Source organism: Rhinoraja longicauda, chromosome 31 (genome assembly GCF_053455715.1).
Source record: "Rhinoraja longicauda isolate Sanriku21f chromosome 31, sRhiLon1.1, whole genome shotgun sequence".
NCBI lineage: Eukaryota > Metazoa > Chordata > Chondrichthyes > Rajiformes > Arhynchobatidae > Rhinoraja > Rhinoraja longicauda.
This window is the reverse complement of record NC_135983.1, coordinates 4,763,031-4,790,000: the sequence shown is the minus strand read 5'-3', so window position 1 is coordinate 4,790,000 and position 26,970 is coordinate 4,763,031. Positions and strand designations below refer to the sequence as shown.

The window sequence follows — 26,970 nt, the reverse complement described above, 5'->3', positions numbered from 1 at the left end:
CAGGAAGACACAATGGATTTGTATAACAGCAGTTATGTTTGCAAGGATTATTGAATCAGACATCACTTCAGAGGAATATCCTACTATATAAAATCTTTACGGTCGCTTCCTTTAACTAACACAAATCAGCCTTCTGATATAAGCTTGAAACATCTGCCCGCTCTTTAAAGGTTTATAACCACGATCTGAAACTGTGCAGTGAAGCCTACACCGTGTCCACTCATTATAGGTGTCCTGTGCAATATTATCATCATCTCAGGTCTTAAACTGGCTTTATTGCTGACAGTTTATGAGATTTACTCGAGTCAGCGGTTAGATTAGCTGTAGTACAAATACAAATCATTTCACAGTTAATGACTTGCTGATATACTTTCTCGAAAAGTACAAACCACTCACTTAGTCTACAACTTCTTCTCAATAAAGTCTGCAGTCGGTTTCTTTTTCGGAAATACCTGAATGTAACACGCTTTAGAATCATTCAGTGCACATAGTTACTGATAATGTTATTGTGGGTTAGGTAGGAGAATTACATGGATTGTAATTGATCACAGAGAAGAATGTGAGGAAATGCGGATATTTTAGTCGTTCAAAGGTGGCGCAGCGGTAGAGTTTCTGCATCACAGCACCAGAGGCCCGGGTTCGATCCCGACTACGGGTGCTGTCTGTACGGAGTTTGTACGTTCTCCCTGTGACTGCGTGGGTTTTCTCCGGGTGCTCCGATTTTCTCCCACGCTCCAAAGATGTGCATGTTTGTTGGTTAATTTGCTTCTGTAAAATTGTCCCTGATGTGCAGGATAGAACTAAAAAAGGGGGTGGGTGATCGATGATCGGTGTGGACTCAATGGGCTGAATGGCCTGTTTCCTGAACTAAACGAAGGGTCGCTGGTCATGTCAGCATTTACTGCCCATCCCTGACTGCTCCTAAACAATGGAGGGGCTAAGAGTTAACCAAACCTGTTGAGCTGCTGCAAGTATGTTATTGTTCTGTTTCTGGACACATGACAACAAAACACTCTTGCCTGTTGACAGGGGTGGGTCTGGATATATGGGCCACATCAGCTAAGGGCAGATGTTCTTCCCAGGAGAATGGTGCAGCTAGCAAAAGCACTTCCTTGCTGTGCCACTGACCCAGGTACGATCCTGACCTCAGGTGCTGTCTATACGGGGTTTGCACGTTCTCCCTTTGACCGAGTGGATTTCCACTGGCTGTTCCAGTTTCCTCCCACATCCTAAAGATGTACTGGTTGGTTGATTAATTGTCTGTTGTAAATTGTCCCTAGTTATGTAGATGGATGGTAGAATCTAGGGGGTGTTAAGAGAATTTTGCTTGGAATCATAGAGTCATGCAGCATGGAAACAGGCCCTCCAGACCAAAGTCCACTCTGACCAAGCTGTCTCATCTAAAGTCATTCCATTTGCCTGTGTTTGGCCCATCTATATACTAAAACTCTCGTTTGTTTGTTCCTGAACTACAGCCAAAACAGTACAGGATAGCGTGACAATTTTAGGCCCACCTTACTCACCGTCGTCTCTTTGGTGTTAATGGAAGAAGTTTCATTGAAATCGGTGTTATATTTTTAAAGTTATTCACCTTTAAAAGTTTAAATCTATCTCCTAGGGAAGGAGGGGGTGGAGGGAGGGGGGAGGAGGGAGGACAAGGGGGGTTGAGGGGGGTGGAGTGAAGGGTAGGGGAAGGGGGGGGGTGGAGGGAGGAGAGGGGGAGGGGAGAGGGAGGGGAGGAGGGGGAGGGGAGGGGGGGAAGAGGGGAGGGGGGGGAGGAGAGGGTGCTGCACCAATGCAGGAGAGGTTTGGGCCCAACGGGTCCACTTGTTCTAGTATCCCTCTAAACCTTTCCCATCCATGGACCTGTGTGTGTGTGTGTGTGTGTGTGTTTTAAATGGTGTTATAGTACATGCTTCAACTACCTCCTCTGGCAGCTCGTTCCATAATTAGTCCAAATAGAAGGTACTGTGTGGTGCTTTAAGAACAGCAGTAGACCACTTGGATTTTTACAGCAATCGAGTAATTCCAGTTACCACCTTGGAAACTGTTATTTAAAAAAACATAAATCGTGATTGTAATGCTTGAATTCAAATTCACCGGTTGCCATAACTGGGATTTGAACTCATATCCTGGACTGGTGGACTAGAACATGGTTGCTAATCTGATTCATTAACCGCTGTGCTCCTCCTGTGATATCCGTCACAGTTTCTGCTCTCGAAACAAGAGAAATATTGGCTCAGATTTTGTTGGTAAATGTTGACCTTTCCAAGTGGAATTGCCACCAACCTTTGGGAATGCTGTGCAAATGCGGAATTCTCCAATGTAGTGATTGAGTTATCCTGGACCTCTTCCAGCAGGGCTTCTCCTTGGAGATGGGATGAATCTCACTGAGATTCCCCATCATTTACAATGGCCATCAGATTTCGCACTTTGGCCTGGCTTAGTCCTGGCATTCACTAATCAGTTATATTTTAAAAATATATAAACTTTTGAGCTTTTTATTTATGAGGGTTTTTTATCTGCTTTTCTTTAGGATCGATGTGTAAATCGTCTTTAAAAGTTTTTGAATGTCAGAGATATTTAGAGTTGAAATTGTTTTGATAGTCAGCCAAGCTGAAGGTGGCAGGGTCTCCCCTCGTGAGAATATAGTTCTCAGAAATGCAGTGCAACAGTTCCATAGATGAACACAAAATGCTGGAGTAACTCAGCGGGTCAGGCAGCATCTCTGGAGAAACGGAATAGGTGTGATTTCGGAGTGAGATCCTTCTTCAGAGTTCAGTTTAGTTTTTAGTTTGGTTTAGTTTTTATAGTCACGTGTACCAAAGTTCAGTGAAAAGTAATTTTGTTGCACGCTATCCAGTCAGTGGAAAGACATTATATGATTACAATCAAGTCGTCCACAGTGTACAGCCACAGGATAAAGGGAACAAGGTTTAGTGCAAGCTAAAGTTCTGTAAAGTCCAATTAAAGATACTCCGAGGGTCTCCAATGAGGTAGATGGTAGGTCAGGACCATTCACTAGTTGGTGATAGGATGGTTCGGTTGCCTGATAACAGCTGGGAAGAAGAGTATGCAGAAAGGTGTATTTAGCAGGCAGTGGGAAAAGGCGACATGATTTTACCTTAGGTTTACATATGGTAAAACATTAAAAGCTTTCTGTGCTGTACGACCCTAAAATATATGTACAACTATACCAAGTGGATCCGTTGGGCCCGAACCTCTCCTGCATTGGTACAGCACACTCTCCTCCCCCCCTCCCCTCCCCCTCCCCTTCCCCTCTCCCCCTCCCCCTCCCCCCCACTCCATCCCCCTCAACCCCCCTTACCCCCCCCTCCTCCCCCCTACCTCTCTCTCCCCCCCCCCTCTCTCCACCCCCCCTCCCTCGGAGATAGATTTAAACTTTAAAATGTGAATAGCTTAAAAAATATAACACCGATTTCAATGAAACTTCTTCCATTAGCACCAAAGGGACGACGGTGAGCAAGGTGGGCCTAAAATTGTCGCACTATCGTGTACCGTTTTGGCTGTAGTTCAGGAACAAACAAATAAACGAGAGTTTTAGTATGTAGGTTACAAGCATTAGAGACTGCAGATGCAGAATAGGTGCTTATCGAAGCCTGTGTATCGCAAATGTAATATGCATACTACACATATGTAATGGAATATTTAGTTAAATCAGTGGGCAACATGGTGGCGCAGCGGTAGAGTTGCTGACTCACAGCGCCAGGTACTCGGGTTCGATCCTGAGTAGTTTAGTTTAGTTTAGAGATACCGCGCCCAAACAGGCCCAAACAGGAAACAGGCCCTGCGGCCCACCGAGTACGTGTGGACCAGCAACTCCTGCACACTTACACTATCCTACCTACACACACTGGGGACAATTTAGAATTTTTACCGAAGCCAATTAACCTACAAACCTGTACGTCTTTGGAGTGTGGGAGGAAACCGGAGATCTCGGAGAAATCCCACGCAGGTCACGGGGAGAACGTACAAACTCCGTACAGACAGCACCCGTAGTCAGGATCGAATCTGTGAGGCAGCAACTCTACCGCTGCGCCACCGTGCCACCCTACGACTACGGGTGCTGTCTGTACGGAGTTTGTACGTTCTCCCCGTCACCTGCGTGGAATTTCTCTGGGAAGCTTCAGTGTCTGAGACGTGCAGGTTTGTCGGCTAATTGGCTTGGCATAAATGTAAAAAAATTGTCCCTTGTGTGCGTAGGATCTTGTCAGTGTGCGGGGATTGCTGGTCGGCGCGGACTCGGTGGACCGAAGGGCCTATTTCCTCTGCCCTGTATATCTAAACTAAACTAAACTAAACTAAACTAAACTAAACTAAACTAAACTAAACTAAACTAAACTAAACTAAACTAAACTAAAGTCCCCCAAGTGCAGTGGAATAAACCCAGGAGTTGGAAAGAAACAATTTTTCAACTGGAAACCTCTTGGTTTAAAAAAAAAGGACAAAAACTTGTCGATAAGAATCAGGAAAAAGGCCAAAAGAAGTCAGCATGGAGGAGCAGGGAAGGGATTAAAGTGAACTGGATTAACTATCGTTGGTGATGTCCTGTTCTTAAGAATTCCTCCCCTCTTCCATCCGTTACCACAAATGACTTCTCACTGAAGGTTTTTCGGGGATTATCACTTGTGCTGTTCCAGCTGATTTGGCGTCCAAAAAGGAAAGTTTGAATGTTCTGAGTTCTTAAAGCAAACCCACTGAGCTCTAAAAAAAAAATCACATAACTCTCCACCTCAACAACACCACTGTTTAGACAACTGCCTGAGGCTTAATTAAACGGAGCAGAGAGATTAGTTTACAAGTTATTGTGAGCAGAAGATCGCAGGTGGTACATTTACAATCCGGGCGGCAGATTTAAAATTTCCTAATGTAATCCTTCAGGCCTTTATTTGCAAGACTACTTAAATAGTAGATATTAAGAGTAAACTTGTTAGTGAAATGTTCCTAAAAACAAAATCCCAGTTATCAAGAAACCACGGTGAAAGAAGGTAAGTGATTGTTACAGACCAGCCTGCCTATTATTTCAAAATAAGCAGTCCTACTATAGAGATACAGCACGGAAACAGGCTCTTCGGCCCACTGAGTCCAGCGATCCCCGCACATTAATACTCTGTCCGACATCAGGGACAATTTTTACATTTTTAAAATACCAAGCCAATTAACCTACAAAGCCGTACACCTTTGGAGTGTGGAACGAAACTGAAGTTTTCGGAGAAAACCCACACGATAGACAATAGACAATAGGTGCAGGAGGAGGCCATTCGGCCCTTTGAGCCAGCACCGCCATTCAATGTGATCATGGCTGATCATTCTCAATCAGTACCCCGTTCCTGCCTTCTCCCCATACCCCCTGACTCCGCTATCCTTAAGAGCTCTATCTAGCTCTCTCTTGAATGCATTCAGAGAATTGGCCTCCCGATTATGGGGAGAAAGTGCAAACTCCATACAGACAGCACCCGTGGTCAGGATCGAAAGCGGGTCTCTGGTGCTGTAAGTGCTGTAAGGCAGCAACTCTACTGCTGTGCCACCATGCAGTTGTTGGATTAAGCAGACATTAAACATCGAAATGAAGTAGCTTTCACTCTGCTGAAAGATAATTGAACTAAAATGGGTCTCGACCCAAAACGCCACTCATTCTTTCTCTGCAGAGGTGCTGTCTGTCCCGCTGAGTTGCTCCAGCAATTTCTGTCTATCTTCTAACTAAAACATTATCTCTGTTTCTCCATCCATGGATGCTACCTCACCTACTGAGGATGTAAAGCCTTTCATGTTTGTTTGAGATTGATGAGCATCCCAAGATACTTGGGCAGTTGCATGGATAGGAATGGTTCACAGGGGCATGGGTCAAATGCGGCCAAATGGGACTAGCCTAGAGGGGGCATCTTGGTCGGCACGGAAGAGTTGGGCTGAAGGGCCTGTTTCCACATGCTGTGTGACTCTATGACTCTAGACTTCGACCTTTGCCACAGTTCTGTAGGTTCTAAGTCAGCAGATGAGGCCAAAGTGGGAGCTGTAGACTCTTCAAGAAGTTTGTGATGTAGTTTGTGAAGTGGTCTGGTCTTCCTGTAGACCTTTGGATAGACATGTGGATGTGCACAGAATGAGTGGATTTGGATTATGTACAGGCAGATGAGAGTTGGTTTGACATCATGTTCGCCATAGACATTGTGGGCCGAAGGGCCTGTTCCTGTACTGTACTGTTCCATGTTCTATGACTGCCCAAGCCCTCTGTGTTCCCCCGAAGCTGAGTTCAAGGTTCTATTGACTTGAGACAGGAGTACATTGAGAGATTTGTCATTGCATTGTTTATCTGCCCAGACACTGTGGCCCCAGCAGAACAAGTAGGCTTGTGTTGCAGCGTCACTGGATGGTAATTCTGGTCCATCTTCTGCCACGCTACATAGAGTAACAGAGAGATACAGCAAGCAAACTGACCCTTTGGCCCATTGAGTCTTTCCAACCATCAAGCATCAGTTTACACTAACCGAGAGTCAAGGGTGAGGAGTATTTACTTACCATATGCACTGACAATGGAACAATGAAGTTCCTATACAAAACTCATATTATTTTTTTGCACGTCCACATCAATTCTGCTGAGATTCTGCCATTTACCTGCACACGGCACGGTGGTTCAGCGGTAGAGTTGCTGCCTTACAGCGCCAGAGACCCGGGTTCGATCCTGACTATGGGTGCTGTCTGTATGGAGTTTGTACTTTCTCCCCGTGACCTGCATGGTTTTTCTCCGAGATCTTCGGTTTCCTCCCACACTCCAAAGAAGTACAGGCTTGTAGCTTAATTGGTACGGTGTAAATGTAACATTGTCCCTAGTGTGTGTAGGATGGTGTTAATGTAGTGTTAATGTGCTGGTCGATATGGACTTGGTGGGCCGAAGGGACTGTTTCAAACTAAACTAAACTAACCATGCAAGGTATAAAGGCTAACTAACCTACCAACCCTCATGTCTTTGGGAAACAGAGTTAACAAGTCATACAGTGTGGAAACAGGCACTTTGGGCCAACTTGCCCACACCGGCCAACATGTCCCAACTCCACTACATTTGGTCCATATCCCTCCAAACCTGTTCTATCCATGTATCTGTCTAACTGTTTCTTAAACGTTGGGGTAGTCCCAGCCTCAACTACCTCCTCTGGCAGCTCGTTCCTTACATCCACCAATCTTTGCGTGAAAAAGTCACCCGTCAGATTCCTGTTAAATCTTTTCCCCTTCACTTTAAACCTAAGAGCCTCTGGTCCTCAATTCCCCTACTCTGGGCAAGAAACTCAGGGGAGAAAAACCAGAGCAATAGGGAAAAGGAAACAGGGAAAACGTGGCAAGCACCAGTAGACCACACCATGGATCAGGACTGAAGTGCTGGAGGAACTCATTGGGCCGCATCTGAGTTTGAGTTTGAGTATGAATATTGATTTCTCTAACGTCAAGTATTCAAAATTTTTAGAGGATTGGACAGGGTAGATGCAGGAAAAATGATCCCCCTGTTGGGCGAGTCCAGAACCAGGGGTCACAGTTTAAGAATAAGGGGTAGGCCATTTAGGACTGAGATGAGGGAAAACCTTTTCACCCAGAGAGTTGTGAATCTGTGGGATTCTCTGCCACAAAGGGCAGTGGAGGCCAATTCACTGGATATTTTCAAGAGAAAGTTAGATATAGCTCTTGGGGCTAACAGAATCAAAGGATATGGGGAGAAAGCAGGAACGGGGTACTGATTCTGGATGATCAGCCATGATCATATTGAATGGCAGTGCTGGCTCGAAGGGCCGAATGGCCTACTCCTGCACCTATTTTCTATGTTTCAAGTAACCCTTGCTTTCCCTCTCTCTCTCCGTCCCTCCTCCATCCTATTTCTCAGACTAGTTTCACCGTCCTCCTGATTAAATATTACTGATTGTATGCCTCATTAACACCTTCCCCCTCAGCTAACAATAAACGATACTACATTTCCTTGCGCATCTCCCTCTCCCTTCACTCTCGGACCGAACAAGGGTCTCAAACTGAAATATCGCCCATTCCTTCTCCCCAGAGATACTGCCTGCCCCACTGAGTTAATCCAGCATTTTGTGTCTATCTTGAGTTTGACTTCAGTTTATTGTCACGTGTACCGAGGTACGGTGAAAAGCTTTTTGTCGCGTGCTAGTTTATTTTCTGCTGTGGCTTTCCAAACATTGTGAAACTCCAAGAGAGATTTAATGAGAACTGAACCAAGTGGACCCGTTGGGTCTAAACCTCTCCTGTATTGGTGCAGCACCCCCTCCTCCCCTCCCCTTCACCCCTCCCCATCCCCTTCAACCCTCCCCTCTCCCCCTACTCCCTCCCCATCCCCTTCACCCCTGCCCCCATCACTCCCCTGTCCCCCTCCTCATCCCCTTCACCCCTCCCCACATCTCCCTCCCCCCTCCCTCCCTTCCCCTCTCCCCCCACCTCCCTACCCCCCTCCTCCCCTCCCTCCCCCCAACCGTGGACCCGTTCTCCAGAGATGCTGCCTGACCCGCTGAGTTACTCCAGCATTTTGTGTCTTTTATTTGACGTTGTAAACCAGCACCTGCAGTTCCTTGTTTCTCCAAGTTGGGTGAAAAGTCCAGCAGATGGAGAAGTTTGGTAGTGTTTGGAAATTCAGGGCGAGGCGTAAATCTGCCTTTCAGGTGTGGCGACATTTATAAACGATAGTTACACAAAGCTGGAGTGACTCAGTGGGTCATGTCAGCATATCTGGAGAGAAGGAATGGGCCGAGACCCTTCTTCGGACACGCAGAGCTAAGAAGAAATATGTTGTCCCCAAGCAAGGGCAAAGATGTGGTCTGGTCGTACGCCGCTCTGCTGTTTGTAGAAGCTTGCAGCGCACAGATAGTCTACCATGTCCCCACCGTATAGCGGTGGCTACACTTCAAACGTAGTTAATTTGCTGTTTGGAATATCCTAAGGCGAGATTTCTGCCCTGCCGTCCACATGCAAGCACTTGCCTCGCTTTGAAGATGACACCAATGTAGCACATCAAACTCTGCAGCATCAGTCTCAGTTAAAGGTTGCGTGTAATCTCGCCATGGGCCAGCGCAGCCCAGAGGGGCATTCCACATCACACCTCATTACCGTTGTCTCTAGATTGCCTCGCATCCCACTGCAACACAGGGTCGGACACAGGGTCGTTCAGCAGGCAAGCCAAGACTCACTGCACACGTTATCACGCCTGTCTCCGCCAATTTGGCTCTTTGCTTATCCGTGAACCAATTAAACACCGTCGTGGTCCGTGGGTCGTTCGTGCCACCGGAGGCATTTTGCACAGTGGAGGGTGGCTTCATCTGGAGGCGCGCAGGTTTACCCTCGTTAGATTCCTTCATGGAGCTGCATGGAGTTGTGGATGGGCACGGGATAGAAACATAGAAACATAGAAAATAGGTGCAGGAGTAGGCCATTCGGCCCTTCGAGCCTGCACCGCCATTCAATATGATCATGGCTGATCATCCAACTCTGTAACCTGTACCTGCCTTCTCTCCATACCCCCTGATCCCTTTAGCCACAAGGGCCACATCTAACTCCCTCTTAAATATAGCCAATGAACTGGCCTCAACTACCTTCTGTGGCAGAGAATTCCACAGACTCACCACTCTCTGTGTGAAGAAATGTTTTCTCATCTCGGTCCTAAAAGACTTCCCCCTTATCCTTAAGCTGTGACCCTTGGTTCTGGACTTCCCCAACATCGGGAACAATCTTCCCGCATCTAGCCTCTCCAACCCCTTAAGAATTTTATATGTTTCTATAAGATCCCCGCTCAGTCTTCTAAATTCCAGCGAGCCTATCCAGTCTTTCCACATGATCTGGGATCAAATGAGGTGGTCGCAATATAGTGCGGCACAGATGCCATATGATCAGGTGGCGCAGCGGTAGAGTTGCTGCCTCACAGCGCCAGAGACCCGGGTTCAATCCTGACTACGGGTGCTGTCTGTACAGAGTTTCAACCTTCTCCCCCTTGACCCGCGAGGGTTTTCCCCGGGTGCTCCGGTTTCCTCCCACACTTCAAAGACATACAGATTTGTAGGTTAATTGACTTGGTATAATTGTAAATTGTCCCCAGTGCATGTAGGATGTGTGGGGATCGATGGTCAGCGTGGACTCGGTGGGCCGAAGGGCCTGTTTCCACGCTGCATCTCTAAACTAAAACTAAAACGAAATAAACTGAAGGTAGACACAAAATGCTGGAGTAACTCAGCGGGTCAGGCAGCATCTCAGGAGAGAAGGAACGGGTGACGTTTCGGGCCGAGACCCTTCTTCAGATTTTGTGTCTACCTTCAATTTGAACCAGCATCTGCAGTGAATTTCCTAATAAGCTAGTCCTGCTGCAAATAAGACCAACTGTTTATTTTGGCTAAGGAGAGACATAAAGCTCTGGAGTAACTCAGCGGGTCAGGCAGCATCTCAGGAGAAAATGGATAGTTAACATTTTGGGTCGGGACCCTTCTTCAGACTGATTGTAGGGAGGAGGAACTGGAAGCAGGAAAAGACCAGGACAAAACAGATAACTTCAGGCAAGGAGGTGCCTTGATAGGCTGATTGATAGCTAAGGATAGTGTGATCCCAAGAGGGATGCATCGTTGAGAACTGGAACTGGTTAACCAATGTTTACTGGAGGAACAGGGAGGAGTTTGTATAAGTCACCTACAATTGCAGCATTCAAGGTTCATACCGTTGGGTTGTAAGCTACCCAAGTGAAATACGAGGTGCTGTCCCTCCAACTTGCATGTGGCTTCACTCTGGGGATGAAGTTTTATCTTGGCTGATGGAACATAATGTGGGATACCATGAAGTTGTCTATGTTTCCATCCATATATCCCTTTGTTATCAGCTCTCCCACAGCCAACAATGGACCATTGTGGGCTCCACCTTTCCTTCGTCATCGGTGCTGGCTCTGACTTGTTCTGAACCTTTTCATACCTCCACTTTCCCTCCCCCCTGACTCTCAGTCTGAAGAAGGGCCTCGACCCGAAGCGTCACCCGTTCCTTCTCTCCAGAGGTGCTGCCTGTCCCGCTGAGTTACTCCAGCATTTAGTGTCTACCTATGGAACAGTTTCACTACAATTCTGAGAACTATCTCTCAGGAAGTGAGACCCGATCTGCGCACAGAATTCAAATATGTTCTCACCCATTTGCTTTGTAATTGGAGATGCCATTGCTCCTTTGTACTCAGATTCTCTTGCAATTAAGACTCGAGACTGACTGCCACAACTGGTGTTTGCAGATATGTTAAACCTCTGTTCTCAGCTGGTGTTCAGTTTAGTTTAGTTTAGTTTAATTTAGTTTAGAGATACAGCATAAATACAGGCCCTTACGCCCACCGAATCCACGCCGACCATTGAGCACTCGTTCACACTAGTTCCATGTTATCGCACTTTCTCACCCACTCCCGACCAGGGGTGCAGTGCAAAATAAACAACGGGGAATTTGCACTGCAACACTGAGCCCTACACACTGGGCCGAAGTTTACCATGGTCAATTAACCTACAAACCTGCACACCTTGGAGTGTTGGCAGGAACCGGAGCACCCGGAGGAAACTCACGTGCCAGAGGGAGAACGTACAAACTCCACACACAGACAGCACCTGAGGTCAGGATCGATCCCGGGTCTCTGGCAATGTGGAGGCAGCAACTCTTCTGTTGTGCCACAATGCCGCATTTGGTGGAAGGGACGCAACTTGCTGCAAATGCAGCAAACCTGTACAGCACTAGCCTGAAGGTTCCACATCTGATTGAGCGGAGGTTTGGTCATCAGGATGGTCGCCCACTGCCTGCCCACTGTGCTCCAGATGCTGTGTGACACTGTAACTCTGGCGAGCACAGGAGGACATACCCTGGAGAAAAATAACCCCTTATTGCAATCCTTCCTTTCGTCACAATGGAGCCTCTACACTTCACATCTCCGTCTACACTTCATGTTGCCCCGGGAAAGCAGCCGACATAATCAAAGCCCAGTCCCACCCTGGTCATTCCATCTCCCTGCTCCCATCTGGCAGAAGGTACAGAAGCTTAAAAGCGCGCACCACCAGACTCCAGAGCAGCTTCTTCCCCTGTGTTATCAGGCTTCCGAAAGGTCCTTCCATTAGTTAGGGTACTGTCCGATTCAACTCTATCCCAATGAGGGCATTGGACTTTGTCTATGGAACTGATGTTGAGAACTATATTTTGCACTCTGTATCTTCCCTTTTGCTCGACCTATTGTACTTGAGTTGACTTGATTGTATGTATGTGTGGTATTATCTGATCCACTTGAACAGAATAGCTTTTCACTGTACCTAGGGGCGGCATGGTTGTGCAGTGGTAGAGTTGCTGCTTTACAGCGCCAGAGACCCGGGTTCAATCCCGACTACGGGTGCTGTCTGTAAGGAGTTTGTACGTTCCCCCCGTGACCACATGCGTTTTCTCTGAGATCTTCGGTTTCCTCCCAAACTCCAAAGACGTACAGATTTGTAGGTTAATTGGCTTGGTATAAATGTAAATTGACCCTGGCGTGTGTAGGATGGTGTTAATGTGCGGGGATCAATAGTCAGCGCAAACTCAGTGGTCCGGAGGGCCTGTTTCTGCACTGTATCTCAAAACTAACCTAAATGTGACAATAACAAACTTAAAGCTAAACCTAAACTCAGATTCTGTAAACCATGCTTTAACTTAATTTATACCTCAGTGATAATTCACCAGTTTGTCAGTGTGGAATTTTATTTTCTCAGTAAATGTTCAATTGCAAATTCAGGCATATATTGTTCTTATGTTGAGCAGAGCACTGACATTTTTTCTTACAGCTAATGCCTGTCTTACATGTATGATTATTTTATATTTTCAACCAAGGTAAAATATCACTTTGATTGATGAGCTAAAATGTAGATTTGTTTTAGTTTAGTTTAGTTTAGTTTATTGTCACATGTACCGAGGTACAGTGAAAAGTTTTTATGTTGCACATTGAATTAATATGGGATGTTATTTAATATAGGATGTTCCCTTATTCAGATAACCATGAATATAGACAGCATTTTCATAGACAGTTCAGACTGATTAATTGCTATTTGAATGACAAAGTAGTATCCAAGGCCATTTTGGATAGATTTAACAGATGAACATCATCCAACATAATGTGTCGGAAGGAACTGCCGATGCTGGTTTGGACTGAAGATAGACACAAAAAGCTGGAGTAACTCAGCGGGCCAGACAGCTTCTCTGTAGCAAAGGAGTAGGTGATGTTTCGGGTCGAGACCCTTCTTCAGACTGAGAGTCAGGGGAAAGGGAAACGAAAACGAGAGTTTTAGAACAAATGAATGAAAGATATGGGAAATAAATAACGATGGTCAAGGAAACGGGCCATTGTTGGTTGTGGGCTCGGTAATGACAAGTTACACAGACAGTGAAACTCACCAAGACATCAGAGAAACTAGCACAGTGAGTAGGCTGGGGGAACAGCACCTCATATTTTGCTTGGGCAGCTTACAATCCTGACGTATGAATGTGATTTCTCTCACTTCAAGTAACCCTTGCATCCCCTCTCTCTCCGTCCCTCCCCAACCCTAGCCATTGCATTAGGTAGAGTGACATTCTTTTTTTGCATTCAGATCAGTAAAATTATTGCCATACATAGGTACAATAAGTACATAATACGTAGAAACATCCCACTGAGTCCATATATATACAAGTGTTGCCGGGTTTTGTGCCATTTCACAGTCCCAACTGCAGCTGGCCTTATAAGCCCATTGTGGGCATTGCCTCCTTCTGCTCCTATGACTTGTAAACTTGTGAATTCATGAACCTCCCTCCATGCTAAGTGACCCTGTTGCAGATTTAATGTAGACTCATCGATGAGTGGGAAGAGCGAGCATAATATCAAGTTGAATTTTCAGTTTTGTGGAAAAAGTCAGCAAGTGGTGGAGTAACTCAGCAGGCGAACACAGACCGGTCTGAAGAAGGGTCCCGACCCGAAACGTCACTTAGCCATGTTCTCCAGAGATGCTGCCTGACCCGCCGAGCTGCTCCATACATTGTGCCTATCTTCAGCCAAAAGAAACAGTTGGTCTTATTTGCGGAAGATAGACACAAAAAGCTAGATTAACTCAGCGGGACAGGCAGCATCTCTGGAGAGTTCGGGTCAAGACCCTTCTTCAGACTAGTCAGGGGAAAGGGAAATGAGAGATATAGATGACGATGGAGAGAGATAAAGAACATTGGACGACAACGCAGAGAGGTAAAGTGGCAGGACTAGCTGATTAGTTTATTTAGTTTCGTTTTAGTTTAGAGATGCAGAGCGGAAACAGGTCCTTCGGCCCTTCGTGTTTGTTCGGGTAAAGCAGCATCCGCAGTTCCTCGTTCCTTGCCTCTCCGTGAGATGGCGTTCCGGCACCTTGTCACGTACCTTGTCTCCTCTGTCGCAGGTTGTTTGCCACCAAGTGTAACGGGTGCATGGAGAAGATTGCACCGACAGAGTTCGTCATGCGGTCGCTGGAGTGCGTCTACCATCTGAGCTGCTTCTGCTGCTGCGTCTGCGAGAGGCAGCTGCGGAAGGGTGACGAGTACGTCCTCAAGGAGGGTCAGCTCCTCTGCAAGAGCGACTACGAGAAGGAGAAGGACCTGCTGAGCTCCGTAAGCCCGGATGACTCTGATTCAGGTAAAGCAAAGAATCTCACTGTGACGTGTCACACGCGATAAGAAACTATCAATCAATAACCAATCAACCAATCAACCAATCAACCAATCAATCAATCAATCAATCAATCAATCAATCAATCAATCAATCAATCAAGACTGTGTAGGAAGGAACTGCAGTTGCTGGGTTAAACCGAAGATAGACACAAAATGCTGGAGTAACTCAGCATGACAGGCAGCATCTCTGGAGAGAAGAAATGGGTGACGTTTCGGGTCGAGACCCTTCAGGTCAATCAAGACTGTATAGAACATAGTTTTTAGTTTTAGATTTTAGAGATACAATGTGGACACAGGCCCTTCAGCCCACCGGGTCTGCATTGACCCTCGATCACCCCATACACACTAGTTCTCTGATCTGCACAGTCGGGACAATTTACAGAGGCCAATTGTCCCGTTTAGTTTAGTTTAGTTCAGAAATACAGTGCGGAAACAGGTCCATCGGCCCACCGAGTCCACGTCGGCCAGCGATCACCCCATACACACTGGTTCTATGTCCTACACACAAAGGGACAATGTTTAGAAGCCACTTACCGACAAACCTACACATCTTTTAGTTGTGGGAGAAAACCGGAGAGCCCGGAGGAAACCCAAGCGAGAATATGCAAACTTGGCACCGACAATACCTGCTGTCTTGGTGGACTGAGCTGAAGGGAATGAAAGCAGTGTAGAACTATATAAATAGGGAGGGATTTGCACAGAAAGTGGTGGCCATCTAGAACTTGCCCTTACTGGTGGCAGGACAAGACTTTATCGGGACTTTTAGAAGGTTAATTGGACAGGCACATGCGGTAAATTAATGTACAAGGTATGGTGGAATGGTGTGGGAATGTGGCTGAACAGATAAACCGGGAACTAGCATGGAGTTAATGGGTAGAACTGCCTCCACCTCTGCCATCCTGTCAGCTCCAGAACATATCCACTGAACACATCCATTCAATTGTCCTTTAACATCCCCCCGATCTAAGAAGAGAAGTCACGCATTTCCGAGCTTTGTTCAAGTACTGTAAGTCAGCATCGTGTTCCCCACACAGAACTTACTGCGAACAGTCAGGCAGGCAGGCAGGCAAGCACTGAATCAAAGAATTACTGCCTCAAACTTCATCTTTAGACTTTACTTACAGTCATAGAGCCATAGAGTGATACACCGTGGAAACATGCCCTTTGGCCCAACTTGCCCACACCGGCCAACATGTCCCAGCCACACTAGTCCCATCTGCCTGCGATGGTCCATACCCCACCAAACTTGTCCTACCCATGTACCTGTCTAACTGTTTCTCAAATTTTAGGATAGTCCCTGCCTCAGCTACCTCTTCTGGCAGCTTGTTCCATACACCCACCACCCTCTGTGTGAAAAAGTTACCCCTCAGATTCCTATTAAATCTTTTCCCTTTCACCTTGAACCTATGTCCTCTGGTCCTCGATTCCCCTACTCTGGGCAAGAGACCATCAATTAATTTACAAGCTATGGTGGAATGGTGTGGGAATGTGGAAGGGTGAGAGGGGTTCAGAGATACGGCGCCAAAATAGGCCCTTCGGCCCACTGAGACGGTGCCAGCCAGCGATCACCCCGTACATTAACACACAAAGGGACAATCAGAAATTTTACAGAAGCCAATTAACCTACAAACCCGTACATCTTTGGAATGCGGGGGGATGAGAGGAGATCTTATCGAAACGTATAAGATTATTAAGGGGTTGGACACGTTAGAGGCAGGAAACATGTTCCTAATGTTGGGGGAGTCCAGAACAAGGGGCCACAGTTTAAGAATAAGGGTAGGCCATTTAGAACTGAGATGAGGAAAAACTTTTTCAGTCAGAAAGTTGTGAATCTGTGGAATTCTCTGCCTCAGAAGGCAGTGGAGGCCAATTCTCTGAATGCATTCAAGAGAGAGCTAGATAGAGCTCTTAAGGATAGCGGAGTCAGGGGGTATGGGGAGAAGGCAGGAACGGGGTACTGATTGAGAATGATCAGCCATGATCACATTGAATGGCGGTGCTGGCTCGAAGGGCCGAATGGCCTCCTCCTGCATCTATTGTCTATTGAGACCAGAGCACCCGGAGAAAACCCATGCGGTCACGGGGAGAACGTGCAAACTCTGCACAGACAGCACCCAAGGTCAGGATTGAACCCGGGTCTCCGGTGCTGTGAGGCAGCAGCTCTACCACTGTGTCACCGGGCCGCCATCACTGTTACTCCATCACTTTGTCTCCCTTTGTGTAAACCAGCATCTGCAGTTCCTTGTTTTCACATTTTAATTTCAGGTTTTGCTTTAGCCCAGTTTAGAAACGTAGAAACATAGAAAATAGTTGCAGGAGTAGGCCATTCGGCCCTTCGAGCCTGCACCGCCATTCAATATGATCATGGCTGATCATCCAAAATCAGTAGCCGTTTCCTGCTTTTTTCCCCATATCCCTTGATGCCGTTAGCCCCAAGAGCTATATCCAACTCTCTGTTGAAAACATCCAGTGAATTGGTCTCCACTGCCTTCTATGGCAGAGAATTCCACAGATTCACAACTCTCTGGGTGAAAAAGCTTTTCCTCATCTCAGTCCTAAATGGCCTACCCCTTATTCTTACACTGTGACCCCTGGTTCTGGACTCCCCCAACACGGGGAACATTTTTTCCTGCATCTCGCCTGTCCAATCCCTTAAGAATTTTATGTGTTTCTACAAGGTCCCCTCTCATCCTTCTAAATTCCAGTGAATTGAAGTGGGCAGGCGCCATTTGAAGTCAGTTCGCAATGAGACTGCGGCGTAACTAGCTGGGTTTGTTCGGCTTCGTGGGTTTTGTGTAGAACCTACACGTGCACCCAGTGCAACATTCACATCCATTACTCACGCTGTGTGTTGCAGCCAGCAGCTGGTCCTTATTTGGCTGCAGACAACTGTCAAAGAACTTGTCCATGCATCTCCGTGTGCCTGTTTTTGTTTACGGGCCATCCCTTGTCAGCCCAGAGCCGGGCGAGCGCAAATTCCGCCGTTTGATTAACGGCCCAGATGCAAACATGGCACCGAGGCACACCAAGGGTTAACTAACCTTTATGGTATTCAGATGGGAAGAGTGGGAAATGCTCCCTGCGATCAAATCGTCGAGAGCAGATGATCAAAGGCCTGCTCGTATCTGCAGGAAGGCAGGGATCACTTGATCATATGAGTTGGGGGTCTATGATGTAGGGGGGGGGGGGGGGGGGGAGATTTATCACACCATTGTTTGTTCTCCTAGTGCAGCCCCCCCAAGAATTGGTCTCTTTAATGTAACTTTATAAATCGCCCAGCCGTCACAGGCACCGAACTCTCCAAAGACGAGGAGTTATCAGGTTTGGAAAGCCATTAAATTTAAATGGCATTTCAGGAAGCTAATAATGACACAGCTATTAAAAGCGAGTCAGCCCCAGTGTTTGATCGTGGCATCAATAAGTTCAATTGAAATCAAGGAAGATCAACTTGCAAGAGGGCCCCCAGTCCGAGACAAAGTCAATGGCGAAATGCACTGAAATAAATCACTTTTCAGCTGGTTAACTTTTTCAGAACTTTTGCCAAACTTAAAGCCTGTTGATACACTCTATGCACAACTAACTTCCAAATTCACAGACTCCAAACTAAATTCAAAACTCTGCAAGAAACCTCCCTTTTTATGAATGTTTCCGAAATTTCCCTATCGCCAGATTGGATTGAGTCGCTTTTTTAAAAATGAATTGTCCAAGTGTTTTTAATTGCACTCGCTGGTCTGAAATGATGTTCATCACCTGCTCGCAACCTTTTTCGAAAATTAATGAGGCTTTGAACAATTAAGCTGGGAAGGTAAAATGAAAGGAACCTTTAGAAACAAGGTTACAAGTTAGAGAAGTTGGAAATCACGGGCCACAAAACTGTCAACGTTAAAAATTGGCTGTCCTGTAAGAGCCGGTATTGAGATGCGAGGGGGATGGACCACCTGTGGAGCCTGTGCTGCAGTATAACCACAACATCAAACACAGTCGAAAGAGAGCAGCAGGCAGATCGCCGACGGGGAGTCCCATTTGTGTGCGGTCAGGCTTTTCCTTCCCCAAATTAGCCCATGTGTGGGTCGAACTGCGAGCTGATGCATGTCAGTCCCACAACCTGCAACTGTCAGCAGCCAGGCACAAAATGTTGGAGTAACTCAGCGGGACAGGCAGCATCTCTGGAGAGAAGGAGTGGGTGACATCTCCGGTCGAGACCCTTCTTCAGCCTGAAGAGCTTCTTCTTCTTCAGTCTGAAGAAGGGTCTCGACTCGAAACGGCACCCATTCCTTCTCTCCAGAGACAGGGCCGTTTTTACAGCATTATGGGCCCCCGGGCAAAGCAGTGTACTGGGGCCCCTACCGTTACTCTTCCCCACCCCCCTTTTCCTACCAGCCCCCCCCCCCCCTGTCGTGCCGGCGAAAAGCACTTACCGGAAAGCACTTAGCGATGGACTTAGGGTGCTACATTGTTGCGAAAAGCACTTACAGATCGCTGTGAGAAGCACTTAGTGACCGGAAATGTTGCGAAAAAAGCACTTACTGAACCTACATTTTTAAAGTAGTATTTATTTATTGCAAGTCACTTAACATACAAAGATCAGCATGGGGCCCCTATGCTCGTGGGCCCCCGGGCAAGTGCCCATCAGGCCCATTCGTTAAGACGGCCCTGTCCAGAGATGCTGCCTGTCCCGCTGAGTTACTCCAGCAGGATTTAAACCAGCGTCTGAACACGGTTCTTTCCTCCGCGCATTGTCAGCAGCCACTTGCAATCCACCAGATGCTTCATAAGGGAGCTTCTGAACACGTCCCCATCACCAAAACCCTCACCAAACCTTCTCTCCGCCGGGCAGACTGGCCGATCTGCCTCTCCCCATCCACCTCCTCGTCTCTCTGGACAGACACAAAACATGCCGGAGTGACTCAGCGGGTCAGGCAGCATCTCCGGAGAGAAGGAATAGTTGACGTTTCGGGTGGGAACCTTTCTTCAGATTCTGAGTTCAGACCAAACTAAACCAAATTCAGAGTCTGAAGAAGGGTCTCGACCCGAAAAGTCACCTATTCCTTTTCTCCAGAGATGCTGCTCGACCCGTTGAGTTACTCCTGCATTTTGCGTCTATCTTCGGAGTAAACCAGCATCTGCAGTTCCTTCCCACACCCTTCATCTCTCTGTCTGTCTTCCTCTTTGTCTGTTTGTGTGTCTGTCCATCTATATACATCTATCTATAATAATAATAATAATATATTTATTTTATATAGCGCCTTAACACATGCACAAAGCGCTTTACAAATACAATTAACATAGAAACAAACAGACAAACAGACAAACTATCCTATCTATCTATCTATCTATCTATCTATCTATCTATCTATCTATCTATCTATCTATCTATCTATCTATCTGTCTGTCTGTCTGTCTGTCTGTCTGTCTGTCTGTCTGTCTGTCCGTCCGTCCGTCCGTCCGTCCGTCCGTCCGTCCGTCCGTCCGTCCGTCCGTCCGTCCGTCCGTCCATCTATCTATCTATCTATCTATCTATCTATCTATCTATCTATCTATCTATCTATCTATCTATCTATCTATCTATCTATCTATCTATCTATCTATCTATCTATCTATCTATCTATCTATTTATCTATCTATCTATCCCAGACAACTCTGTGCCTATCTTTCTGCCTGTCCATCCCTTTGCCTCTCTCTCTCTCTACCTACCTCTCCCTTTCTATCTCTCTCTGCCTATCCATCTCTCTGTCTATCTCTCTGCCTATGTCTCTGAGTATCTCTCAGTCTATCTCTCTGTCTATCTCTCTGTCTATCTCTCTGTCTATCGCTGTCTCTGTCTATCTGTCTATCTCCCTGTCTATCTCTCTGTCTATCTCCCTGTCTATCTCTCTGTCTATCTCTCTGTCTATCTCTGTCTATCTCCCTGTCTATCTCTCTGTCTATCTCTCTGTCTATCTCTGTCTATCTGTCTATCTCTCTGTCTATCTCTCTGTCTATCTCTCTCTGCCTATATCTCCCTACCTATCTCTTTTGGCCTATCTATCTGCCTATCCCTCTGAATATCTCTCTATCTCTGCCAATGTCTACCTGCCAATGTCTATATCTCTCTCTACTCATTTCTTCGTGTCAGACTCTGTATCTGTCTGTCTGACAATTTTAATGAATGAGAAGTTTAAAGTTATTCAGACAACCAGTTTGGGGTGCCCAATGAGTGTAAAATAGCATACTATCAGTAATGGAGGACAGATGTACAACATTGCTAATTCTTTATTTCGTTCCGTTTTAAGGATCATCTCCGATTGTTAAGTTGGTTAAACCATGAAGTAGGTTTGAACACTCAGCCTCAGTCCATGGACTCAATGGGCCAAATGACTTGGACGTAAACATACATGTGTAGGAAGGAACTGCAGATGCTGGTTTCAACCGAAGATAGATACAAAATGCTGGAGTAACTCAGCGGGTCAGATAGCATCTCTGGGGGAATTTTGGGTCGAGACCCTTCTTCATAGGTGGGTTGCTTCGTAGGTTTGCAGATGATACCGAGACTACTGGGGTCACGGACTGTGAGGAAGGCTGTCAAATTATACAGTGAGATACAAATCAGCTGCAGAAATGGGTGTAGATATACACAGATGGTGGCATTAAGAGAATTTTGGATAGGCACATGAAGATGCAGGGAATGGAGGGATATGGATTATGTGCAGGCAGATAAGAGTTGGTCTTGGCGTCATGTTCAGCACAGACAATGTGGGCCGAAGGGCCTGTTCCTGTGCTGTACTGTTCTATGTTCTGCGCTGCGTCAGTTCTTTGGTCTAACCCAGGGAGTTCCAGGCACAGGAAATGGAAAGAACTTCACTGGTGCTCCTTCTGAGGTCAGGGGTTAAGATTTATGATTGGGGGTAGTAAATGGAAAAGGAACTATCCTTGCCCCTAAAGCTACCGCCGATGACCTTTGAACGTTTGATGTTCGCGTTGAGCTTGAAAGCAAAGTATAAAAAAAGCTCCTCTCCCCGTTTCTCCATGGCATGAGCAGAAAATTGGTGGAAAGTTGATTACGTTCTTTATCTGCCTGCCCATGAGCTACGTGTAAGAAGGAACTGCAGATGCTGGTTTAAACCGAAGATAGACACAAAAAAGCTGGAGTTAACTCAGCGGGTCAGGCGGCATCTCTGGAGAAAAGGTGACGTTTCGGGTCGAGACCCTGAAGAAGGATCTCTTCGCCTATTTGTTTTCTCCAGAGATGCATCTCTGCCCATGAGCTCTGTCGGCCCTCGTTTAAAACTGACAGTGGATTGTGATGCGTTTGCAGTAAAGAGCGACGATGAAGATGTTGACGTCAAGCCAAGCAAGGTCCAGGGAACGCAGGGGAAGGCTTGCGAGGACAGCAAGGATCCGAGGCGGCCGAAACGCCCCAGGACCATCCTCACCACACAGCAGCGCAGAGCATTCAAAGCGTCATTTGAAGTGTCTTCCAAACCTTGCAGGAAGGTGAGGGCTTTCAATTATTGCTCGCCACACTTCATTTTACTTATTTACCTGTCCCGACCTGTTGGATTTCCACGCAGAAAATATTCAGGGCAGAGGTAAAGCAACTTCTTCAAGGCTGGTTTAATTGCAGGGTGCAAGTTCAAAAGGGCAGGAGGCCTGGGGACTTGAAACTAGTCGTAGAGTGATACAGAGTGGAAACAGGCCCTTCGGCCCAACTTGCCCACACCGGCCAGCATGTCCCACCTACACTAGTCCCACCTGCCTGAGTTTGGCCCATATCCCTACAAACTTGTCCTATCCATGTACCTGCCTAAATGTTTCTTAAACGTTGCGATTCAGAAGCATTTATAGTAGTTCCTGGCAGCTTTGACTGATGATAAGGATGTAACCACCTGAAAACAAGGATTTTCTCCGCTGCTTCAAAGGCAGGGCTTGTACTGGACCTCTCTCGAGACCAGATTGCATCTAGTCAGTCCCTGCCACCATGTGGAGCCCAGACCATTGGATTCCAAGTGGCTCTGGCACAGCTAATTCAGCTCTCCGATCCAAACCATGTTCAGCAAAAACATTAAGGGCGGCACGGTTGCTTAGTTTAGAGATACAGCGCGGAAACAGGCCCTTTCGGCCCACCGAGTCCGCACCGACCAACGATCCCGCACATTAACACTATCCTACACCCACTAGGGACAATTTTTACATTTACCAAGCCAATTAACCTACATACCTGTACGTCTTTGGAGTGTGGGAGGAAACCGAAGATCTCGGAGAAAACCCACGCAGGTCACGGGGAGAACGTACAAACTCCGTACAGACAGCACCCGTTGTCGGGATCGAACCCGGGTCTCCGGCGCTGCATTCGCTGTAAGGCAGCAACTCTACCGCTGCGCCACCGTGACCGCAGGGGTCGAGTTGCTGCCTTACAGTGCTTGCAGCGCCAGAGACCCGGGTTCGATCCTGACTACAGGTGCTGTCTGTATGGAATCTGTACGATCCCCCCGTGACCACTTGGGTTTTCGCGAAAACACTGGCCAAAATGTCCCATCTACAGTAGTCCATCCTGCCTGCATTTGGCCCATATCCCTCTAAACCTATCCTTTTCATGGAACTGTCTAAATGTTGTTTAAACTTTGTAATAGTCCCTGCCTCAACCACCTCCTCTGGCAGCTCGTTCCATACACCCACCAACCTTTGTGTGAAAAAGTCACTCCTCAAGTTCCTATTAAATCTTGCCCCCCCCCCCTCACCTTAAACATATGTCCTATGGTTCACGATTCCCCTACTCTGGGCACGGGACTCTGTGCATCTACCCAGTCTATTCCTCTCGTGATTTTGTACACCTCTATAAGATCACCCCTCATCCTCCTGCGCTCCAATCCTAGGCTGCTCAACCTCTCCCCATAGCTCAGGCCCTCGAGTCCTGGCAACATCCTCGTAAATCTTCTCTGCACCCTTTCCAACTTGACAACATCTTTCCTATCACGTGGTGCTCAAAACTGGACACAATACTCTAAATGCGGCCTCGCCAACGACTTGTACAACTGCCCTGGAAATCGGTGCAAATCCCGGCTCTGTTCAAGGAGTGAGGCCGGTAGGGGAGGAGAGGGAACCAGGATCTGGCCTACTGCGCCCTTGTGGTCGGCTGTGGGAGGTACAGCTGGGGAACAAAGGTGTGTCCAAGGAAGGCCCACAACAGCCTGGGACTTGCCCGGATAGGGCATCGCTCATGAGAACTAGACCGCGGACTTTGAAAATGGTGGCAAAACATGGCATGTCTTGCATGTGGGCTCAGTAAACTATTTCTGTACACTTGCTAATCGAGGAAATACTCTGCTGGACTTAATGTAAGAAAAATAATTTAACTGTTAGCACTTTGCACATGTGACAATAAAAGCACCATTTAACCCTCGACCATTGAGCATTTTGAGTGTTGAGATAGGACGAGGGTTACACTGGCCCCGTGTCTAACTGTACAAGATGCCTAGTTTAGTTTATTATTATTGTCACGTGTACCGAGGTACAGTGAAAAGCGTTTTTGTTGCGTCCTATCCAGTCAGCGGAAAGACTGTACATGATTGCAATCGAGCCATCCACAGTGTACAGGTGCAGGATAAAAGGAATACCATTTAGTGCAAGATGAAGTCATGCATTCCAAAATGATCATGGTGGCTAGAGAATTTAAATTCAACTAATTACATCAATTTGGAATGGAATGGGAGTATCAGTAATTACAGCCATACAGCACAGATAAACAGGACCCTCATCCCAACCCATCTATCCAAGGTAATATGTATTTAACCCATATCCCTCTAAACCTTTCCTATCCATGTACCTGTCCAAATGTTGTTATTGTACCTGTCTCAAATGCTTCCTTTGGCTGCTCACACCATATACCCGCCATCCTCTGCATGGAAACATCCTCTGCTCCTCACTAAATTGGTCCCCTCTCGCCTTAAACATCGTTCTTGATTGTCTTACCCTGGGGAAAAGACTCTGTATTTGCCTTCTCTATGCCCTACTTTGCAAACCTCAACACACCACACATCAGGCAACTGAACCATCCTATCGCCAACTAGAGAGTGCTCCTGACTTGCTGTCTACCTCATTGGAGACCATCGGACTATCTATAATTGGACTTTCCTGGACTTATCTTGCAGTAAAGGTTATTCCCTTTACCCTGTATCTGAACACTGTTGATGGCTCAATTGTTTCAGTTTAGTTTATTGTCACGTGTACCGAGGTACAGTGACAAACGTTTGTTGGGTGCTATTCAGTCAGCAGAAAGACAATACATGATTACAATCGAGCCATTACAGTGTATAAATACATGATAACGTTTAGTGCAAGGTTAAGTCAGCAATGTCTGATCAAGGATAGTCCGAGGGTCACCAATGAGGTAGATAGTAGTTCAGCTCTGCTCTCTGGTTGTGGTAGGATGGTTCAGTTGCCTGATCACAGCTGGGAAGATGCTGTCCCTGAATCTGGAGGTGTGCGTTTTAACACTTCTATATTTTTTGCCTGATGGGAGATGGGAGAAGAGGGAGTGGTCAGGGTGTGACTCGTCCTTGGTTATGCTGCTGGCCTTGCCGAGGCAGCGTGAGGTATAAAAGGAGTCAATGGAAGGGAGGTCGGTTTGTGTGATGGTCTGGGCTGCGTCCACAATTCGCTGCGATTTCTTGTGGTCTTGGATGGAGCTGTTCCAAAACCAGGTTGTGATGCACCCCGATAAAATGCTTTCCATGGTGCATCTGTAGAAGTTGGTGAGACATGCCGAACCTCCGAAGCCTTCCAAGGCTGTGATCATGTACAGTGATGGTGATCATGTACAGTCTTTTGGCTGCTTGGATAGCATGCAACATAAAGGCTTCTCACTGTACCTCGGACAATAGACTGTATTGTCTCCAAAGAAAGCTCTGGTTTTATATATTCTGTGTGAAAGTGTGCTCAAAGCTGAAAGCAGTGCAACATTATTATCGTTAACAGGTCAGAGAAACTCTCGCAGCAGAAACAGGACTCAGTGTACGCGTCGTTCAGGTGTGGTTCCAAAACCAAAGGGCCAAGGTAAGCACAGCTTTGACACAAACCTCGAGTTTTTGCAATGTTTTTCCTCCTGACTCAGATTGTCGTGATTGTGGGCCGAGATCACAGGGTGGCCGAGAGTTCCAATCTCCTCGTGGCCTGTGGCCTGAGGTTGGTCCATTTGTGGGCGGAAAGCCAACGACGATGCCCCCTTCTCAAAGGCGTGTGCCTGGGACCAAAGATACTAGAGGAGTAAGATGAACCACTCCGTCAAAATCGCCCATGCTGAAGTGTAGTACTGAAAGGGGCGTAACGTCCGCCATTTTAGTAAGCAAAACCCACCGTCCTTTATGTCTCTCGCAGTGTAATCAGTGTTTTGGGGGAACAGTATGTGTGATGATACCATTAAAATGCAGAATATCTCTTATCTATCAATTCACAGATTTTTGTTATTTTTCTTTTTAAATGTTTCTGCAGGTTTCTGCTTACTAAAATGGCGCCATGACATACTACGGTTTTTAGGGTCAAGTGGTCTATCTTGCTCTGCTCTAGTATCTTGGCCCAGCATTGACTCGGGATGCCAGTCCGCTTGTCACCCAGCTCGGGAAGACTGTGTAGGAACTGCTATCTTTACACCGAAGATAGACACAAAATGCTGGAGTAACTCAGCAGGACAGACAGCATCCATGTTTTGAAGAAATGGGAGCGTTTAGGGTTGAGACCCTTCTTCAGAAGAACGAGCAGCTTTAAGGCAATGAGGGCCAGACGGGAAATGTGCCTTTGCCACTTCTTCCATTTCCCGAAAGCAAAATTTGAGTTGGGGATAATGCAAACTATCAGTCATATGAAGGCAAAAAAGACATAAAGTGCTGGGGTAACTTAGCGGGTCAGGCAGCATCTCTGGGGAACACTTTAGATTTTAGAGATACCGCTCGGAAATAGGCCCTTTGGGCTGGCAAATCGGCACCAACCAGCAAACTCCCCATACACTAGCACTCACCTATACACTAGGCAGCAACTCTACTGCTGTGCCACGGTGCTGCCCATTGGACACAGATACGCAATATTTCGGGTCAGGGATTTACTTCAGACTGGCCATGTTAAGGCCTTCAGTAGCCAGGGATGCAATGAAAGGTGATTACAATTTGGTTACCAATTTTGAAACAAGTTCTGAGCTGGACTGGAGTGAACTTCCCTCCCTCTCTGGTCAGGCTGTAAATGTAGATTCAAAACTAGCTCAGGCTCAAGCACAGTGGGGCAGCGGCGGAGTTACTGCAT

General features: G+C 46.8%; 1 protein-coding gene across 4 annotated transcripts in view; it reads left to right on the top strand.

Annotated features, from left to right (window-relative positions):
- The window catches only part of LOC144608231 (LIM/homeobox protein LMX-1.2), a 254,632-nt gene that overhangs the window by 216,062 nt on the left and 11,600 nt on the right, over positions 1-26,970 (top strand). For all 4 annotated transcript variants that reach the window (XM_078425815.1, XM_078425814.1, XM_078425816.1 and 1 more), the window contains 3 exons: positions 14,436-14,668; positions 21,998-22,176; positions 25,657-25,734. In XM_078425815.1, coding sequence (XP_078281941.1) covers positions 14,436-14,668; positions 21,998-22,176; positions 25,657-25,734 — 490 coding nt within the window. The remainder of the gene's footprint in view (positions 1-14,435; positions 14,669-21,997; positions 22,177-25,656; positions 25,735-26,970) is intronic.